Consider the following 20885-nt stretch of genomic DNA (forward strand, 5'->3'; position numbering starts at 1 on the left):
AGATAAACATATGCCATGTACCCATCCCTAATAAGCATAGATTTGTTTTACCCATTTGTAGATATTTTTGTTGATACATATAAGGTCTAGGTACCCTTTATCATCCCTAATGAGACGATAACTTATTTCACTTAGTTTTATTTTGATATAAGTTGTTTAGGTTCTTAGATCGTTGTCCTTAATCTCAAGCATTAAACAAAAATGATCTAACCTAATTGAACATGATTAATCTATGTGATGAAAATGATTGGACAAGAACACCTAAATTTGTTTCATTAATTATTATTTGCAACATCAAATGTTTGTTTCACATATATTAGACAAGTTTTTTTTTTTTTTGGAATAAAGCAACTTCAAAGCACCCATCATTTTTATTATACTATTTCCTCCTTTGCCTTAATCATGAGCTTAATAAAGTTTTCATCCTGAAGTTGTAATTGGTGTTCTTGGTGGCCCTGAAGTTGTAATCGGTGCCCTTGGCGGCCCTGCCTTTGGTGGCCCTGAAGTTGTAATCGGTGCCCTTGGTGGCCCTGCCTTTGGTGGTCCCGAAGTTGTAATTGGTGCTCTTGGTTGCCCTGCCTTTGGTGGTCCTGAAGGTGTAATTGGTGGCTCTGGTTCTGAAGCTGTAACTGGTGCCCTTGGTGGCCCTGCCTTTGGTGGCCCTGAAGTTGTAATCGGTACCCTTGGGGGCCCTTCCTTTGGTGGTCTCGAAGTTGAAATTGGTGCTCTTGGTGGCCCTGCCTTTGGTGGTCCTGAAGTTGTAACTGGTGGCTCTGGTTCTGAAGCTGTAACTAGTGTCCTTGGTGGCCCTGCCTTTGGTGACCTCGAAGTTGTAATCAGTACCCTTGGGGGCCCTTCCTTTGGTGGCCCCGAAGTTGAAATTGGTGCTCTTGGTGGCCCTGCCTTTGGTGGTCCTGAAGGTGTAACTGGTGGCTCTGGTTCTGAAGCTGTGGCTGTGAGAACAAATACAACTAGTAGATGAAAAATTGCAACAAACACTTTCTTCATTTTGTAAAACGAATTTCTATCTCAATAAACTTTTTAGGATACACTTGTATTTTGATGGGAATGAATAAATGGTTGAAAGATGTATCATTTATATAATTACAAATGTGAAACATTGACCACCTTAATGACGTAAGGTGTGATTATGAAAGATTGTCTTTATATTATTAATTTTACTTGGAGTGTGTTCCTTAGAGCCACAAAAAATGGTAAAATATTAATTGTATTTTGTTCATTTTCTTGTATTCCTTTAATAACTTTAAATTATGATGGCGTCACAATTTGTGTTTCTTTCATGCATTTAATCTATTATATTTGTTTGTACAAAATATATACTAAAATATAAAATGCAAAAAATATAATAAATTATAAAATTTATTACCAATATAAAATTTAAATTTATCTTTATGTAATGTTATCCATGATTTTTTATTTCATCAAACTATACTAAAAATATCGGGGGAAAAGTTTCTTAATACTACAAAAAAATTTAAATTATTTTTATATAGTTCTATTCACATGAGTTTTTTAATTTATTTTTAGATCATGATGATTAATAAAATAAAAGAGCACATTGCTTTTAATATTTTTAGTCAATGTTGAAAAAAAATGATCAGTGCGTCATTTCTCTTAGAACTTGAATTCACATTAATTGCATTTTTTTTATCAGCACATTAAATGCAAATTTGATCAAGCGGTGCCTTTTGTTTGCTAGCTCATGCATTAATATGCTTTAATAAATTGTTGCAATTAGAGCACAACACATGGATTCCACTTGAACATGCTTGCGTCAACTTTTGTAGCTGTAAATAGCTAACACGTACATTTCTCAACCTTCAATTCATCCCCATAAAAAACACAAGCAAATTAATCCCATAAAGTTCATTGATATAGAAACTACTAGCTTCACAAAATGAAGAAATTGCTTGTCACATTTTTAACTCTTGTAGTTGTATTTATTCTCACAGCTACAACTTCAGAACCAGAGTCACCAGTGTTATACACCAAATGACTACAATTGTTCACAAGTGAATAACTTGTTAATTTCGTGCGTGGATTACCTCATTGGTGGAGATGGTATCCCTTCAGGTGTTTGTTGCCAAAGTGTTAATGCAGTGAAAGCATCAGCACCAACACAAATTCAACAAATGGCTGCATGTAAGTGCTTTTTCGACGTAGCAATTCGCCTTCCTTCCTTGCTAGAAAACAAGGCAGGTTCACTTCCTAAATTATGTGGTGTTAATTTGGGTTTTATCATGAGCAAGCAGAACACCAATTGTAACAAGTAAGCTTTCTTTTTTATCTTCTTAATTTATTTTTATCTTAGTAAAAATTAATCCATCACACTAATTAGCCATCATTAATTATTTTGTTTTCATTGACATTGTTTTTTTTTCCTTTCTTTTTACAGTGTTCATGTAAGCTCAGGGCAAAGGGGAGAATTGTACAATTAAAAGGATGGATGCTTGGAAGTTTCTTCTTGAAATAAGGAAATAAAACGGCTTGTTGAATTTATGTGGTGGAACAACCGTTTCATGTTGCAAATAATGATGAATGAATATTTTCTGTGTGTTCTTATCCATGCATCTTCATCACATAGATTAATTATGTTTAATTAAGTTGTGTTTAATGCTTGAGATTAAGGATAAGGATTCGCCAGCCTAAACAAATTGTATCAAAATAAAACTATGCAAACAGGTTATCATCTCATGAGTCATGGCATGATACGCATGTTGGGTTCAAAGCACACAACGAAATATTAAGAGCTAAACGAAATTTCTCCTTTTTGTTGCAAACTAACTAGAAAAGTATCTAAGCAAAGCCAATTTTAGCAGTAATACTGCAATAGTAATAAAAAAAATAAAAACAAAAAAAAAACCATCAAAATATAACATGGAAAACTTCTCTCAATGTGAGTTAACTCGATCCAAAACCACGGAAACAAGTTTTCTCCATTAAAATTTAAGACGAGAGTGTAAGTTAAATTCTTTCCATCCATTTATAATTTTTAGACATAACTGACAAAAAATTAAATAATTTTAATGTCTAAAATCTTTCACATTGCTTTCAAAAGAATATCTTACACATTGGCATCAGTAATTTACTGGTGTATATAGGCAGAAGATGTTAATCCCAAAATCATATATACTAAAATTGATAATTAAATTACCTAATGCTTTTCACGGATAAATGGTATTGTATTCTTTTAAGATTTTTTTTTTTGAAAAAAAAATTGTAGAGTCGGTTTTCTTCAAAGTACTATTTTAAAATATTTTTAAAATGCAAATAAAATACTAGTAGATAAGTGATTGTGTTAACATTAGTTTTAATAATGAAAGAAGTTTAACTTAGTTAATTGGTTAACCATAGTATGTGTGTTATTGTATACTTTTTGATATCTATTTTTAATCCTTATGGATAAAAAAATACCAATCTTAATAATTAAAATTCATTGATAAAATAAAAATTATCAAGAAATAGTTATGATATCATAAGTATTAAAATAGATTATTATTTTTTATTTTAATTCTTAAAATCTACGTTAATAAAACTGAAAATAAAATTAATCACCTTTATCAAGAACACAATTTAATTTACTCCTAACATCATTGATTAATGAATGAAAGGTAGAAAATGAAGCACTAGGGTTTGCTATTGGTCCCTGCAACCCTTGGACAAGGCCTTCCTATCCCTCATACCTTCCCCACTCTTCCTGCGCCCCTGCTCTCTTCTCACCCCCAGAAAATCACAAAAACATAAACACAATTATGTTATGTATTTTTTTAAAAAATTATTATTAAAATGATTGATTAATATTTTTTTAGCCAACAGTTAAATACTTTATTTTTATTCTAAAGATTTTTCAAATTTGTATTTTATATTTGTTGCTCTCAATTAGAATTCTATGATATTATTATATTTTTTTTCCAGATTTTTGACGGCTTGCAGGAAGAGGAGTATCATATGTTATTGCACGCGAACCCCATTGGAAGGGGTGATGTTGGTGAGCCCGCTGAGACAAACAGGCATCAATGTGTGATTCAGTACGCCGTGATGCAGAGATACCACAAACACTATTTCATTAAAACACTTAAAATAAAAAACTTATTTTTGTTGTGTTATATACAACATAATCATGTTTTCCTTACATAATACAATAAAAACATAAACATGTTTCCTTTTTTATAACACAATGTAAACATGTTTTTATTTATTTGTTTATTTGGGGTAAAAAAAAATATAAACACCCAAAAATCATTATGTCAAATAACAAGATCATGATTCCATGAAAATGAGATTTTTGGAAGAAAAAAGAAAATCCTGTCCATATTGTAAGGGCCAATAGCAAAAGTATTGGAAGCAATAACAACCAATAGCAAGCCCATGAAGCACATGTGGCTCACCTTACAAGTTTTGGGAGTGATGAGTGAGGTAAGAAACAGGCAAAAGAGATCTTCTCTAGCATATTTTATACGGAGCCAAAATTTTGTTAAATCACAACCATTGATTAATTATTGCACATAATTAAACAAGAAATAGAAAATAATCAACGGTTCAGATTTGGGATGCAAGGAAGATCGTGCTGCAGCGGCAAGAGAGGATCGAAAAAGTTGGAGTGAGGTTTTTCATTTTTGTGTTCACCCGAGAAGCAGAAGCAGAAGCAGAAGTAGAAGCCCGTGTTGAGTTCCATTTTCCACTGCACAAACAACGCACAACGCACAACGCACACACGCGCCATCGTCATGGTTCTGCCAGAGTCGCTGTTCTTTAGCGCTCCGTCACTGTCACTATCACTGTAACTGACATATAAAAAGCACTTTTCCTCTCTTCTCAAATCTTCCATTTCATGGCTATTCTACCTCCTGCTTCTTCACTTCCCTCGTCTTCTGGTAAGTATCTTCTTTCTCTGCTATTCAATTTCCGAATTACTGTTACTCTTTCAACTAATTCGTTATTTCATTTCTCAATAAAACGAATGAGTTTTAAAGGAGAGTGCTGACTTATATTATTTATTCATTTGCTCTTACAATAATAGAACTGTCGAGTTCGGTGGAGCGAAATAAATAAATTAAAAGTGTTTTTTGTAATGTATTCGGTCTTCAGATTGTGAACAAGTCCAAAAGTTTTAGGGCTAAATGCAGATTTTAGGAATTTGATCATGAGAATGAGTGCAAAATTCTGATCGAGAGTAGATTTTTGTTTTCGATTGATATAGCTTAGATGATTGTTAATTATTTTATACATTTTGAGATTTTCTTTTGTTTTATGCGATTTGAGATACTTACCTACAGTACACGTGTTAAGAATTCAATCATGAGAACGAGTGCAAAATTCTGTTGGAGACTAGATTTTTGTTCTAAACTGATTAAACTTGGGTGATTGTTAATTATTTTATACATTTTGAGATTATCGTTTGTTTTATGTGTTTTGAGATACTTACCTACCTACACTACACGTGTTAACGTCTTTGACTTGAGATTTTAAATTGTGTTCGTGTGCTCTTTCTGTTGGATGGTGTTTTCATCTTTGTTCAACACTGTGTGTCTTGTAGAGGGGATATGTTGCTCTACTTATGGAATAACAAGCAATTCAATCAAACTTCCTATTGATGGCCGAAGGTGGCATGATCTTGCCAGCACAAGGTGCTTACATTACATGAAGGATGATTATTTATCCTTATTCAGCTTTCTCTTGCTTATAGACCTGTATTAGTTATAGTACATGTGGGATCATTCAGTTTGTTTTTTAATTAGAGACAAGGAAAATATGGGAAGATGTTTTAGACATATTTGCATCCATGATCCATATCAGTACGACAATCATCTATTGTGAGTGACTCCCCCCCATATTATCTATATAGCTTGGCAGGTTTAATCCATCATTTCGTTATACACACAATGTCAATCCACTTGAACTAGAACTCAAACTGTTAAGCGGAGTCCAAGAATTATTTATATAACCCTAACACATGAATCCTGGATGGATGCTAGGATTTTAGTTTTGTTGCATGATTTTACCACCGGTAACCAAATATTTATTTCAGATGAAGTACCTAGAACCCTCAAAACAAGAATGCTATTATTTTTAATCACAACACTATTTTAGTTTTGTTGCATGATTTTAGTTTTGTTCCATTTACTGTGTTGGTTGAAAATTCAAAAAACTGTGATCAATGCAATTATTTATATCGGTTTTTTCTTGTCACTTCTCAATTCTTGTCCAGGTAATTGTTCTTCGTGAAAGATTTCTAAAATGCTTTGTTTACTGAAAATAGTTTTGGTTATCTTTAGGTGCAAAAGTCCATTTTTTGGATCACCACACCTCCTTTGGCTATCCACAGGGCATGATCTGTGCCTTTCAAAGGTTAATGTTGCTGCAGACTATTCAGATTCTATACCCGATTCTTCTGATCAAATGGATGAACAAGGTTTCATCCTCTTGAAGAACTGAAAGGTTCCAACGATATTCAGCCAGCTAGACTCTCTCCTGCCGAAATAGCAAAAACAACTGTAGAGGTTTGTGCCTATATGCTTTTGTGCACATGAAACAAGTTAATTTGTGACATCTAGGGCTACAGACCTAGTACACATAATATGATGTTTCCATTTTGCTGGATGCATTTTGGCAGTATCTGTATACTTTTTATCATCATGCCCTGTTTGTTGGCATTAGGCTAATAAAAGCGCTTTGCTAGTATTTCCTGGAATGGTACACTGTGAACCACATGACCAGATTTCATGGGCTGAGTTTCAATATCATATTGATGATGTTGGAGGTTTGTTTTCTTTTTGTTATGCATATATTTTTGTTTACGAAATGAGAATTATCAGTTACGTTAATGAATTCCTTATTCAGTATTAAACATTTAGAATTATAACCTATTGCTTTTGTTTCCTTTTTTTTTCCCTGTAGATATATATTTTGAAATCTCTGATGATGCAAACCTTTTGGCGGATTGTGGAGCTAACAATCCTGTGGTAGGAATTTTGTATCCGTTTTCAAAGGGATTTCTTTGTTATACATGCTAAGAGATTGGCCAACTATACTTAGCTGTTCCGCTGTTGAGCTTTCTTTCTTTCTTTTTTTTTTTTTCTGTCTAATGAATATTCTATATCCTTTGTTCTTTTACTTCTTTGTCTTCCCATCTGATAATAATTATTTTTATAAAAATATATTTAATCTCTTTTTAAAAAAATTGATGGAATTTGCAGGTAGTAAAAATTTTAAGAACCCCCAAATGCTTTGCTTCTGGGAATCATGTGATGGGTCTTTCTGTCAAACCTCTGTGCACAATATTTCTGGTTATAAGTCTTAGACTTCTAATCTCTTGCACCTACTTTTCCCTTGATGCTCTTCTTTTCTTTATTTTTGATGTAATTGGGACTCCCAGTTAGATTTCATGTCTTCTCTCAAAATAAAAAGCCAGTCATAGATGAAATACTTTATTTCAAATTATATGAAATTATTAATACAGATCCAGAGATTATGTAGTCATTTTAAAGTATTGTTTCTTTTAAGTGATTCAACTGTCTTTGTGCAACAACTATTAAAGAGCTAAATTTGTAGTTTGGATGATAAACTGAAGTAGTTTTGTCATGGTATTTTTGTGTTCCATCCCTATCTTTGACATAGAAGTTGTGAAATTGATATTCTAAGTCCGTGTTGCTTCAGAATGCTTTGATTGGAATGGACATCCCAATATATGATAATAATAGAAGGACTGCTAGTGAATATGACATTTTCAATAATGGCAGCGATGATGAATTCAAATTTGATGATGATGATATTGAGGTTTGCATTTTCAAATGCTTAAATTATGAAATTTAGTCGGTTGTTTTAGTTACTAATGGTTTCTTTTTATGCATCTGAGAAATTCAAATCACAAGTATATTCTTCTGCAAACAGGTTTCAGAAATGGAGGAGTTTAATATTCCAGTGAATTGGGGACAGTCTGATACTACAAAGTCTGTTCATCCAATTTATTTCTCGAAGTGCTTAGCAAAGGTTCTCCCCCCCCCCACCCCACCCACCCACCCACACACAAAAGAAAAAAAAGAAGAAGAAAACTTATAACTAATTTTCAAGTTTCAACATGAGAATGATTTAACAGATTCATAGGCTCTGGAAGAAATAACATTGATCCTTTTGTGAATTTTCTTCTAGGCCATCAACAACATGGAATATGTTAAAAGAATGAACCATCCTTCAAATGGTGTTTCTATAATAGGGTTCCTTAGACCCGTTTATGGTGAAGAAAAGTCATATCTAAGATGGATGTATCACACTGAAGATGGCGATGTATACATCTCAGACTGGAGAGGTATCTGTTTTCTTCAAATTTAATATTTCTGATCTATGAATTTCCTTTTTATACGTTTAATATAAAATCATGGTGAGTTTTTTAAGAGCATGATAGGTTACCTATCAGAGCAACCCTATGGATAACTGTATAAATTCCTAAAATTAAATTTTGTAGAGCATAGATTTTTATTGAAGGGGAATGTTAAGTTTCTTGTGTTGGAAGTTAGAGTAAAGGATATAATTACACATTTACACCGATCCAGTTTTAACTTTTATATGTTACTTTAATGTTTTTATTTATCTATAAAGTAATTTTTTAATTTGTAGGCTACCTTTTATATGCATTCTATATCATACTTTCTTGCCATGTTGCATTTCTGAAGAAGAAGAAGCATGTTAAAGAGGACAGAGTGCTCTGAACTTCCTCACAGTTTCGTATTGCAGAAGGATCTTGTTTAGTTGACTAAAGTTGTGCTACTTTATTGAACACTCAAACTTTGGTGCTAGTTGTTTGGGTTCTGCTACTTTTACTCATTGGTTCTTGTCTAGGAAAGCCAATCTAATATTGCAATATCAATATAACAACAAAGCTTGAAGCTTGTCATTGTAGTTCTCTGAGCATAATGCATTTATGTAACTTGAAGAGGTAGAACCTCTTCTTCCTCAGTAACATGAAATCTTAGTTTTGACAAAAAAAATGTAGATTCATTGGTAAATTGCCTTTTAACTTTTTTTTCCTTTTCAATCTTTGGATGGTGAAGATTTTTACTCAAATAGTGATGATGATGATGAAAGAGACACTAATTTGACACTATATCGATTGGAGATCCTGTCAATCGAGCTCCACTCCATGTATGGATATCAGGCATGTATCACAAAACCGATTCCTCTCCCTACATCTATCTATTGTTAAATTATATCTGAATAGTCAAGATTTAAAAATAAAAAATAAAATAAAAATGAAAATGACTATTTTAAGTAGTCATGTGACCACTAAATTACCTTTAATCTTGACCGTGCATGTATGGTTATATGACCTAGACTTATAGCTCTGACATTCTTAAAATGAGAATTATTTATACACACACAACTTGCTAGCTTACAAGTGGGTGTATGTTAGCACCCATGTGGTTAAGACACCTACTTGTTTTTAAAAAGAATGTGTAAACATGTTATAATTTTATTTTTTAAAAATACACCAAAAGGTGTAGCTTACTAAAATACTCCTAGAAAGCAAGTTACCAAACCCCCAATATTTTTTCTGTAATTTGAAGCATTATTAAGTTTGTTGAGATTTATTCTAAATTACAAATTATGCATGTTCTACCTATCCACAAAAATTGCAGTCTGAAATTAGTGTGCTAGACTTTCAAGATGCTGAACCTGATATTCTTGCACATTCTTCTTCGGAAATTCTGGAACGCTTCAATCAATTCTGCGATGATGAAATTAAAGCACTTTGCAAGAAGAAAGGTCTTTATGGCGAGGTAATCCAATTTTTTCCCCACTCTAACCGCCATGCAAAAATCTGTCAAGTAAATCAATTTTATCATATAAAGGGTAATAAAATAATTTGACATTTATTTACATACATCTTCATTCTTTTCCTTTATGAAACCAAATAACTGAAGGAAAGCCTCCCTTATTTTCCATTGGATGATATCAGACAAGGAAAGTGATGATTCCTTTACTTCTCTCCTTTTCTTTTCTATCTTATTCATTTCCCTTCATGACACCAAACAACACACTCACACATAGGAAATGACAATTATTTGGTACGTTATATTTTTATACTTTGATTTTGTATGTCTACTGTTAATAGCCAAATTGTTTATTTCAATGTTGTTACATGGTTTCCAGGGAGCTTACCTGGTTGGGGTTGACAGCCTTGGTGTGGATGTTAGAGTTCTTTCAGGTGCAGAAGTAAAAACTCATCGGTTTCCATTCAAAGTCCAGGTAAGCGTTGTGGGTTTCAATTGAATGTACATTATTTCAGATTGATTCTGTCATGGACCCTCACCTGAACATCCTGGTGAGAACATGTCTAGTAGTTATTAAAATAATCTAGTTCCTATAAATCTCTTATGGGATAATTTGAGGCTTGATTGTGTAAGAAGCTTATGATTTTTATGCTATCCAGTGTTTGATGTGGCATCTTAATGATAATGTTAAAATAAATCCAATGTTATATAATAGCCCAAAAAATATTTTATTGGCATTATTTTGTAACTAGAGCAGTATTATTTGATGAATTTATTTTAATGTCCAAGGTTCTAAGTCAACTAATTTGTCACACACATATCACATGCTTATCTAGCACACAGGAAGAGAATTTGAACTGGATTCTCCAGAAATGTATTTTTTGTAATATTTAGGAAGCGGGCTTCTCAATTAACGGTTTAGTTAGGATGAAGATGAAAAAGAGAAGGGACAAGTACAAGTCTCCAGGGCCACCGCTGCATAAAATGCAACAAAGGTTTTGTATTGTCATTGGTTGGTTGTGGGCTGGGGTAAGGTGATGAACATGTGATCAGAAGAGGGAACACACTGTTGTGTTTGTGTAATTGACCACACTTGAAAGAAGCCTTTACAGCCCACAACTGTTCATTTAAGGCATTTTTATCTAATGGTTAGCAAGAGCCAATCACGTAGGCTATTTCACTCCATAGGCTTGGCCACATAAGCATTTCTATGGGGCGATAGGTATAAATTTGCTTAAAGAAGAAATGTCCAGTATGGCATATTTTCAAATTAATTTTTTTCTTCCCATCTGCAGGCCGCCAATGCAAATGCAGCTGAAAAACAGATTTGGCAACTCTTGTTTCCTCGCTCTCGGCGAAAGAAGAATATGAAGAAGTGGTGGAGTGCCAGCATGATTTGAGTATCCCTTGGTGATTGGTCCTTCTTTTTTGACTTTGTCCTTTTCAAACTGCTGGTAGAGTCTGATCTGGAGTAATTGATTTCTTCTTGTATAAATAGTTCTATAATCTGTACATTTTTTCCGGGCAAATCCTACACAGCATTTTTTTGGTAAATCATCAGAGTTAAGGAAAAGAGGAGGTAGGGGTGTTGTCACTCCAGAAAGGAGTATTGCTGGCTGCAAAAATTAAGCCTAACCCTTCACCAGGTTTACTTGGTTGATCCTTACCAGCTAAATCATTCCCCTGTTGGCCCTATAATTTTACTTAAATTTGAAAGGGGTCAATGGCGGTTATCTTCTTTTTCCTCCTCTGACTTTCTTATAGATCAGAAGTATTAAAATGTTAGCTTTGTCTTTGCTGAATAACAAGTGATGCTGAGTGATGGCATTTATGGATAAAACTGTTTCCTCAAGATATTTCTCAACATGATTTTTTTAATATGCAATTATTCTATATGATTAGCACATTGTTTTTTTTATATAGTTTTGAGTTTTACAATGGTTTATACAAAATATAAAAGATGTTGCCACAAATTAGTTTTTGTATTCAGTACATTGTTTATCTTCCAACCTTTTAGTACGAGACAGATTCCAGAGCTAGAGCAGATTATTTTGGTGACCGCATCACCAGTATAGTAGTATCCTTAAGAATTACTATTAACTATATATTTGTGTGTGTTTCGTCTAGTTTTTTTTTTTGGCTCAAGGTATTTTTAAGTTGAAAAATAACTTTAAAAGTTTTTTTCTTTGACGTTAACTTTAAAAGTTAAGCCAAAGCTTTTTGGTTTTTTTCTTCACTTTTTTTTTTCTTAAAGCTTTTTTTGGCGAATCTTAAAATAAAAAAAATTGGTCTCTAAGTTGCTTGGTTAGTATAATACTTTCAGAAAAGCCCTTACTTTTCTAAATTTATGGTCAAGAATACGTAACTGCAAACTTATATCGAAACAATGCTGTAATAATGTTAGAATTTCATAATAAATGCTCATAGCTAGTAATAAGTAGGCAACATTTTAACAAAACCAACACATAATTCGTATATTAGAAGCATACTTTAAAAATATGCTATTTCAATGAAAAGACGTTGAATTGAGTGCCTAAAGAAGAAGATCCGGTTTTGAACATCTTTGATGCATCGTAATATATTACAAACCATTGAAAAAAGACGTTCATTGATTATTTTAGCTCTAAACTACTGAACATATTCATCTTCCACTCTATGACTGCCACTGGAATTATGTATGCTCATCTTCTAATATCAACAGATATGACAAGTTATTATACGTGACATTTTCAATGTGCAATATTGCACTTATGCTGTTTTTAAAAATTCCTTCGCTTGCCAAGGATATCATCTATTACGTGAGCTGGAGCCATTCGTTTTTCACTATTGCCAAATGGCAACTCTTAGTAATCTTACACTGCCAAAAAACAAAAATTGCAACTCTTATTTTAACATTATCATGGGAGGTAGTCTTTTTTATTTTATCTTTTTAATCAAGAGATATGCATGACATTTATTATTTGACATCGAACTAATTTTTTTTATGGAATTCTCTTTGAGATAAAGTATTACCTCTAATTACCACTCTATGTTCAAGCTACCTTATTTTGTAGTCCTTTTTTCGCTCTTACTTTTTTATACGTATTTTGGCTGCCTTAATTACACTCTTTTTAGTCCTATGCTGTTACGCCTATTCATTTATGGCTATTTCTTGTTGACCAGCTTCTCCCTGTGATCAATTAACAATAACTTTCATTCTTAGTTTAACACTTCTTTATTTCCCAGAAACGGCTGAAACCTGTTATGTGTTTATATCATTTTCTGATCCTTGGTTCCATTAATTTTTCATGTATTGTTGAGTTCCTTGTGTAAGACTGCCAGACTGGTATAAGTACCTCGCATAAATACAACTATACAAGGTAATAACTTTGATGTTAATATACATCAAACATCATTTTAGATGGTAACGTTACAAAGTCCAACGTTTAAACATATATGCGATTCAAAACGTGAGTGATAAAGAAGAAAAAATTGTTGGGATGAAAAAATATATATAAATATGGTTTAAATTATATAAATAACATAAGTAAATAATTGCATGAACAACTTTAAATCAAAATAATAAAGATAATAAGGCTAAAAATGTGTTTGAAGTGAAAGAGGTAAAATAAAAATTAAAAAATTATTGCATTATGCCTACTTTTTTTCATATCAAAAGAAAGATAAATTTTTGCCTTTGTCAAATTACAAATTTTAATTCTAACTCATGTATCTGGGGAGATAAATGTAATTTTTTAAGTAGTTTTTAAAATTGATTAGAAAATTTCCTTAAACTGAAATAACATTTTCTCGTCCTAATTTTTTTAATATATAAAAAAACATTATGCTTTATTCTTCAATTAATAGCTGCAGATTATCCTATTAAAAAGTTAGAAAAAGGTTTTTAAAATATTCAATTTTAATATTATAAAAACTACAATATACTTCTATTATAAATTAGTATTTTAGCTTATGTAATCTACAAATCAAATGCTTATTTTTTATACAATTAAAATTTTATAATAAATAATATTTTTGAATGTATAAATTATATTATATTATTATGAATTAAATTTTGTAATAAATAAATATTTTTTTTAGATTAAGAAAGTTATGTCATTTTCATCATAAATACATCAGCAATAAGAAATATTTAGCACTAACCCGGATCAGAAACTGCAAAAAAACAATCTCAACTCTCTATTCTGTTTCTCTTTTCTAGTTATGTTTTGCAGCTGAAGATATCAAAATCCTACGAAAGGAGATAAAGAGAGAGTGAGAGTGGTTGTTGCAGTGTCCGTCCAAGTTTGAAACTTTAGCATATTTAAAACGAGACCCATCATTAAAAATTCAGACTTTGATAGTCCTTTTCTCTTTTGTTCTCATTCTCCCATCTTTGTCCGTTCTCTCCCGTCAACGTTGGGTTTCTCTCTCTCCTCAGATTTTGAAATAGAAAGATGACGCCGGAGAATGAGGAGGAGAAGGATCAGGAGGTCCTTGATGCAGCAGGGATGAAGAGGTACAGGAATGGTGAAATCTAGGAGTATGAGGATGACATGGGTGTCTCAGATGGTGGCACTGGTGTCTTGTTGGGCTTGGATGGTGGAACCACCTCCACTGTCTGCATTTGCATGCCCATGATACCCTTTTCTCACTCTCAGCTCTAATCTCTCCCTATCCTTGCAAGGGCTGTTGCTGGATGCTCCAATCACAATGGTGTTGGGTTTTAGTATGTTTAGTGGGTTTGGGCATTTTGAATGATTCTGTTTGCATTAACATCCTGGTTGGTTCAGTGTGTGTGTTTTTCAATTCCCTTTCTTTGTGGGTTGGGGACAACAGGGAGGATAAGAGAGACCCCTTGATTTGGATATACATTTGACTTTGCATACCTTAGGAAGATGTTGCTTATGGCTTTTAGACAATTTGGCGAACAAAACATATCTTGTACCGGAGGAAGTAGGTATTTTGTTATATTATGATGCCAAATCTTTTATTGATGTAAGGTAATCACGGAAGATTATGGCCTACAACTAAGCTGTTGGAGATTGATGGTTTAGGAAAAGCTGCAATCTTATGGTACTTTTTTTGGTTTGAGTTGTTAAATGTCTTTAAAAGGTACATACTTGTGATAGGATTTTCTATCTGGCATTCTAAAGAAGTTTTGGCAACAGTATTTTTGTCTTTAGATGTGCCTTTTTTGTTATCTCCACTCTTTGCTCTCTCCCTTATTTCACAATAATGAATTTCTTATTTTAACCATCCTCCTCTCCTCAAAAAAACTAAATTTGCTGATAACTTATGTTTGTTGTCTGGAACATCTGTAGCATCTCCATTGGCTCGTTTTTGTGTGTTAAATTTGTGCATAAACAACAAACAAATTTTGATGTCTTAAACAGTTTTAAAGAATTATACCTGTCATAATAGAGTGAAGATCTTATTTCAAGGATATTGTTCTTATTAGTTGTTACATTAATCACTTCTACAGAAATTGCTGCAAGGGAAACGATAGAGCAGGTTATGGCAGATGCCCTTTCAAAGTGTGGTTCAAAACGATCTTTTGTCCAAGCAGTTTGTTTGGCTGTATCTGGTGTTAACCATCCAACAGATCAACAAAGAATTCTCGGTTGGCTTAGGTTGCTAAGCTTTACTTAAGTGTATCTTCTATTATTTTTGGATAATAAGTATATCATGATATTTTTTCTCTTTTGCTGTTGGAAGAAACTAAACAAATTTATTTATTTTATTATCTGTTACTTTTTTTAAGTGATGAATGTACTGTGTTTTTTGTCTTTAATGAGAGATGATCTGATACTTTTTGTAATATGTTGAATTGCTGAGGGATAGGAAATACCTCTTCCAATAGTACCCTATTATATGGAGTCGGTGGATTCAATGTTGTTGATAATTCTGATTCATACAACTGGGTCTTAATTCTTAAGTTATTTGTCATAATATTAGGATAAAGAATTTTCTTCCTAAATACAAAAATACGGTCCATAAACTGAATTAATCCTATCATTACAGCACTCAACTTCTGTAAAGGAAAGTGATAATGTAACCTCTGCTGTTTTAAAGTCTACCTGTATAACAAGTTTTACTCCATTTTTTCAATTTTATATAAGATTGAATGATGCTGGATTTCTTCATTTTTTTAATTTGCTGAAGCAGTATGTGTAATATATTGAAGCAAGTACCACAATAAAATTAGGGAACTCTATACAGTATTTAAACTTAATTAAATTTTAGCTTATTTGTACACTTTTCTGGTTCAATTCTTTAAGTATGCTGTTTCATTTTATCTCCATTATAGTTTCTTGGTTATTTTAGAGATTGAAGTATGTTGTGACCTGATCTAAACAGGGATATATTCCCAAGCCATGTGAGATTATATGTTCGGAATGATGCTGTGGCTGCTCTAGCAAGTGGAACAATGGGTAAAGTTCATGGTTGTGTATTAATTGCTGGCACAGGGAGCATTGCATATGGGTTTACTGAGGATGGAAAAGAAGCAAGGGCTGCAGGTGCTGGACCTGTCTTAGGGGACTGGGGCAGGTAATCCGTTGCTACTATTTCTTTGGCTATGATGATCACTCCCCTCGGTTTCTCTACCTCGTTGCATTTCTTCTGTAACACACCCTCTATACTTTTTAGCCCCCAAAATGAGCTTATGGTGAAGGTGGAATATGGAGACCAAGAATTCCATTAGCTGGAAAAGGGCTTTGAGTTTGTAAATTTATCTGTCCTTAGTTTTCTTAAAGGCTCTTTCTTTCTGTATCTTATATATTGACATCACTCATAATATGATGAGGACATCTATCAAAAAGAGCCTTGGGGAAGGTCTTTATTTCAATGTTCAACTTGATTCCAACCATTGCTTGATTGAAAGTTTGCTTTTATTTGCAGTGGATATGGAATAGCTGCGCATGGACTAACTGCAGTAGTAAGAGCCCATGATGGTCGTGGCCCAAGTACAATGCTTACAAGTAGTATTTTACAAACGCTTGGTCTTTCTTCCACAGAAGCATTAATCGGGTATATATGCTAGTTGTATAGTTGTTCTTTTCATACATATTTGGTGAAGTAAATAACTAGTATATTGAAATCTTACTGTTTGAGATGTAACAAAAAACCATTGGTGTCTTCACCTTACAGCTTAATATTTTAGAATTGTTGGTTCCAACACAGTATCAAAGCCTCTATGACCAAGTAGTTTAGAGTTTGATCTGTTCCACCCTTATTCTTGTAATAACAACTTAAATTGAAAATAAATACCTATAAGTTCACATACAAGTCATAATAAATACTGAAAGTATTAAAACACAGAGAACAGAGAGATAGACCAGAATGAAGTCTCAGGTGACTGAAGTCAGAACACAAGGTAGATACTGCGAAGACCGAGGTCAGAATCCAAGGCAGAGACCAGAATGTAGTCGGGTAAGAACAGAGAAGGCCAAAGTCAGAACATGAAAACAGAAAGCAGAGAGTAGAGAGAAAGATCAATAAGTGAGGGAGCAAGAGAGATTCAAGAGTACAAAGAGGGAGAGACTGAGAGAGTAGCACATGAATGAGAGAAGCAAAAATTCCGGAGGGGGGTGGTCTGGCAATTTTGACAACATTGCTTGCAGGAGGAAGCATGCTAGAAATGATGTAATATAAATGTATTCATGTGTCTTCACCTAACTGCTTAAGCTTTGGGGATTGTTAATTCATTATACTTGCTCTTTAATCCCATTTTTGTGCACTTCATAGAGAAAAAATGACAGTCAGTTAGTCCCTTGTCTATTCACTCTAAAAATGCAAGTAAGTTGAGTTTATATATTTCAAAAATGAGAAATTTTAAGTTGGAAGTAATTTTCTCAATGTAATTTGATTTTATTCCATTACATGCTATGCTCAGGTGGACCTATGCAGATTTCCCTTGGGCCCGCATTGCTGCACTTGTTCCAGTTGTAGTGACCTGTGCAGAGGCTGGGGATGAGGTTGCAAACAAGATCTTGCTAGATTCTGTACAAGAGCTAGCTTCAAGTGTCAAAGCTGTTGTAGAGAGACTTGGATTGTGTGGTGAAGGTTAGGTGCTATTTTAATAAATCTCTTTTTAGTGCATAAATTATTTATACTCATAATAGGTAGATATCCATTAAAAATATATGTTGTAAGTCTTGTTGTGTAGTGTAGAATTTCATGTATTATGTACGTAACATGCTGAAAATAGTTATAAAACTTGTGATGTAACTGGTCTGAGATAACAATTTGGTTTTAGGTTGAATTGCTGGAAAGCTGAACTGACATTCATAATGTTTGGGATGGTCAGGGCTTCCCTGAATTTCTCAAACTGTAGATAATAGATATAGAGAAAAACATTTTCTTCTGCATTTTGTGTACCTGACAATAAAACATTATTATATGTTCTCTGGATGTTGCAATTGCATGTGGATCTTAACGTTGTTCTTAGTCAAATTTATTGATTTGCTGTTTGCACAATTAAGAGTATCTTGTATTGATAATGTGATCTAAATATGAACTAGTTGAGTTGGCCTCTAGAACATTCTTATAAAATATAAAAGATTCTTTGGCATAAACCCTTGGATCATTAACACGGGTTCTTGATCTTTTCTCCATCTGTTATGAATATTGTGCATTGACTGGTAGTCTGTAATTTTGGCAGATGGAAAGAGTGCCTTTCCCCTTGTTATGGTTGGCGGTGTTCTTGAAGCAAATAGGAGGAGGTGGGATATAGGAAAAGAAGTAATGAACTGCATTTCCATATGCTTTTCTGGGGTAATTCCCATTAGACCTAAGGTCAGCATTTTTTTTCTCATTTAATTTTGTAGGTAGCCTTTTATATTTCTAGTACAGCCTTTTTTTATGGTGCACTTCCCTTCCTTAGATGTTGGTAACCATTTTTTAAGACAATTGCATAAAAGATCAAATCTCATTTCCCTGTTATTCAGATTATATTTAATGCATTCTGGTTACTAGTTACAAAAGAGAAGGTCAACAATTATTGTTCCGTTTTTTTTGTTCCCTCATCACTAAGTGACAAAGGGAAAACTACAGAAGTAACAAAAAAAAAAACTGATTATGGAGGAATCTTGGGAATCATGCTTGGGAAAAAGTGAGTGGTAATAGAATTACTTTTTTTCTTCTTCTGTAAATTCTATTTGGTAACTATTTGACATTTTGAAATTAGAAGAGATATTGTTTGGAATTTAACAACTTTCTGTAGAACATCCACTAAAATTATGGCTCCAGACATTAATAATCAATTTTCAAATGTTCTTTAAATATGAATAATCAATTTTTAACATCTTTGGTTTATTGCACAACAGGTGGAGCCTGCTGTTGGTGCGGGATGGTTAGCTTGGAATTTTTTAATGAAAGAATGTGACAAAGGCTGACAATTGATGAAAGTGGAATATGAGAGGAAAAAATAAAAATAGAAAGAAAAAGAAAACGACAACTTGCAATTCTTGATGATTAAAAGTGTATATTACACAATGACGAAAGTGTGAATACCTATGATACGCCATGTAGTGTATGTACCATCCAAAATCTGTTTATTTTAGTTCATGGCACGTGCTAAGGCTTAGTTCCCCTTCACTGCCTTAAGGTCATATAATAATTTATAGTGGCATAAAACACAATAGAGAAGTGTCTTCATTGTCGTATAACTGCTATTTTTTTATTATCATTAATTGTTGTTAGAGAATCAAGATTAGCAATTTGGCAGTTAATGGAATCGTGTATAATGTGATTCCAGGGAACGTGGCTTTATCTTAATGTTTTTTTTTTATTAGAAAAAATTGAAGTCCTACATTGACTAGAAATAAGATGTAAGATAAAATATATAAATAAGAGATAATTTTTACCCTATATATAAGCTGACTTTTGGGGTTGACTTAAATTCAAAATCATATTCTAAGATCATATCAGAATTTATCCTAGATCTATTTAAAGATTATCTATTATGTTATTCATGCATCAAGTCTAAGGTTTGAGGGGTGATTAAGCTTTAATCCACGTTCTAAGATTTTTTATATGCCTATTATTTAAGGTGTGTAAAGACTATGTGGAGAGGTTTACCAATTCTCAAAATTGGTAATAATATGTAAAAATACATTAAAATTATAAATTGAGATAGTTTATAATCAATTTTAAGCTAAATTTACTTTAGTTAAAATTCTCAAAATTGGTAACTATATGTAAAAATACATTAAAAAATTATAAATTGAGATTGTTTATAATCAATTTTAAGCTAAATTTACTTTAGTTAAAATTCTCAAAATTGGTAATAATATGTAAAAATACATTAAAAAATTATAAATTGAGATTGTTTATAATCAATTTTAAGCTAAATTTACTTTAGTTAAAATTTGTTTGAAACTAGTTTCTATTTAATTTATTTGAAAAGGAATTACTTAAATTTAAAATGTTGGCATGTTTACTGAAGTGATTATTAGAATGTAGTTCGCGCACTTAAGTATTGTCTGACAATCATTAAATTTATGTGAAGGAGATCATACGGGATAACAAAAAAGAATGGGCTGCGAAAGAAATTGGAATAGAAAAAAATACTTTCATTATTTTTAATAAAGTTTATCTTCAGATTAATTTTAACATTTGGTTTTGAAAACTTTATTTTCAAAAACTATATTTTAAGAAAAGGCATCCTGAAATATTAGAATTCTAGAAATTTCTAAACGTCATATACAAGTTATTCAGAAAATAATAATATTTAACAACTTAAAATGTATTAAATATATGCTAGGATTATAAAACATTTACTTTTTTTATAAAAAAAAATCCGAAGAAGTAGGGGTTACTTTACGTTAAATCATCCCATTTAGCAATGAATGAAAATCTTTTTGTACTCTAACTAAACCCCATGAAATCAGTTACTTTAGGTTAAATCATCCCGTCATATAATATTATCATTCTAAAAAAGTATTAAAAATATAAAAATATGAATATTAATAATGCAAAAAATTCTAATCCAAAACATAAAAGATAAAATGAGTTTGAAATCTTTTAAATCCGATGGAATTGTATTTCTTTAGTGCTAGACTAAGTGTGTGTTTGATTCAACGTGTAAAAATTAATTCTGAATTTAAAATTAAT

The 20885-nt window shown here is 32.4% G+C and overlaps 3 protein-coding genes and 1 pseudogene across 3 annotated transcripts; 3 read left to right on the plus strand and 1 right to left on the minus strand.

Annotated features, from left to right (window-relative positions):
* Nucleotides 1-247: 247 nt before the first annotated feature.
* Nucleotides 248-1075, minus strand: LOC121173474 (proline-rich receptor-like protein kinase PERK8). Its single transcript, XM_041009207.1, has one exon. The coding sequence runs from the start codon at nucleotides 1006-1008 to the stop codon at nucleotides 421-423; it is 588 nt and encodes a 195-aa protein (XP_040865141.1). The 5' UTR covers nucleotides 1009-1075; the 3' UTR covers nucleotides 248-420.
* Nucleotides 1076-1918: 843 nt separating this feature from the next.
* On the plus strand, nucleotides 1919-2635 carry LOC100815090 (non-specific lipid-transfer protein A-like; annotated as a pseudogene).
* A 1803-nt stretch (nucleotides 2636-4438) lies between these two features.
* Nucleotides 4439-11640, plus strand: LOC100815623 (uncharacterized protein At3g49140). The gene is given in 14 exon segments (XM_014767140.3): nucleotides 4439-4895; nucleotides 5558-5648; nucleotides 6297-6420; nucleotides 6423-6521; nucleotides 6679-6781; nucleotides 6919-6983; nucleotides 7218-7307; nucleotides 7678-7797; nucleotides 7912-8010; nucleotides 8170-8326; nucleotides 9069-9172; nucleotides 9654-9794; nucleotides 10168-10263; nucleotides 11084-11640. Coding segments are annotated over 14 exon segments (1437 nt in total). The 5' UTR covers nucleotides 4439-4852; the 3' UTR covers nucleotides 11189-11640.
* Nucleotides 11641-13938: 2298 nt separating this feature from the next.
* Nucleotides 13939-19476, plus strand: LOC100788699 (N-acetyl-D-glucosamine kinase). Its single transcript, XM_014767252.3, has 8 exons — nucleotides 13939-14286; nucleotides 14771-14843; nucleotides 15253-15400; nucleotides 16128-16319; nucleotides 16671-16799; nucleotides 17665-17834; nucleotides 18433-18566; nucleotides 19097-19476. Exons 3-8 carry the CDS (start codon nucleotides 15285-15287, stop codon nucleotides 19163-19165), a joined length of 810 nt encoding a protein of 269 aa, XP_014622738.1. The 5' UTR covers nucleotides 13939-14286; nucleotides 14771-14843; nucleotides 15253-15284; the 3' UTR covers nucleotides 19166-19476.
* Nucleotides 19477-20885: the final 1409 nt, after the last annotated feature.

The sequence above is a fragment of the Glycine max genome, chromosome 14, assembly GCF_000004515.6.
Source record: "Glycine max cultivar Williams 82 chromosome 14, Glycine_max_v4.0, whole genome shotgun sequence".
Taxonomy (NCBI): Eukaryota; Viridiplantae; Streptophyta; class Magnoliopsida; order Fabales; family Fabaceae; genus Glycine; species Glycine max.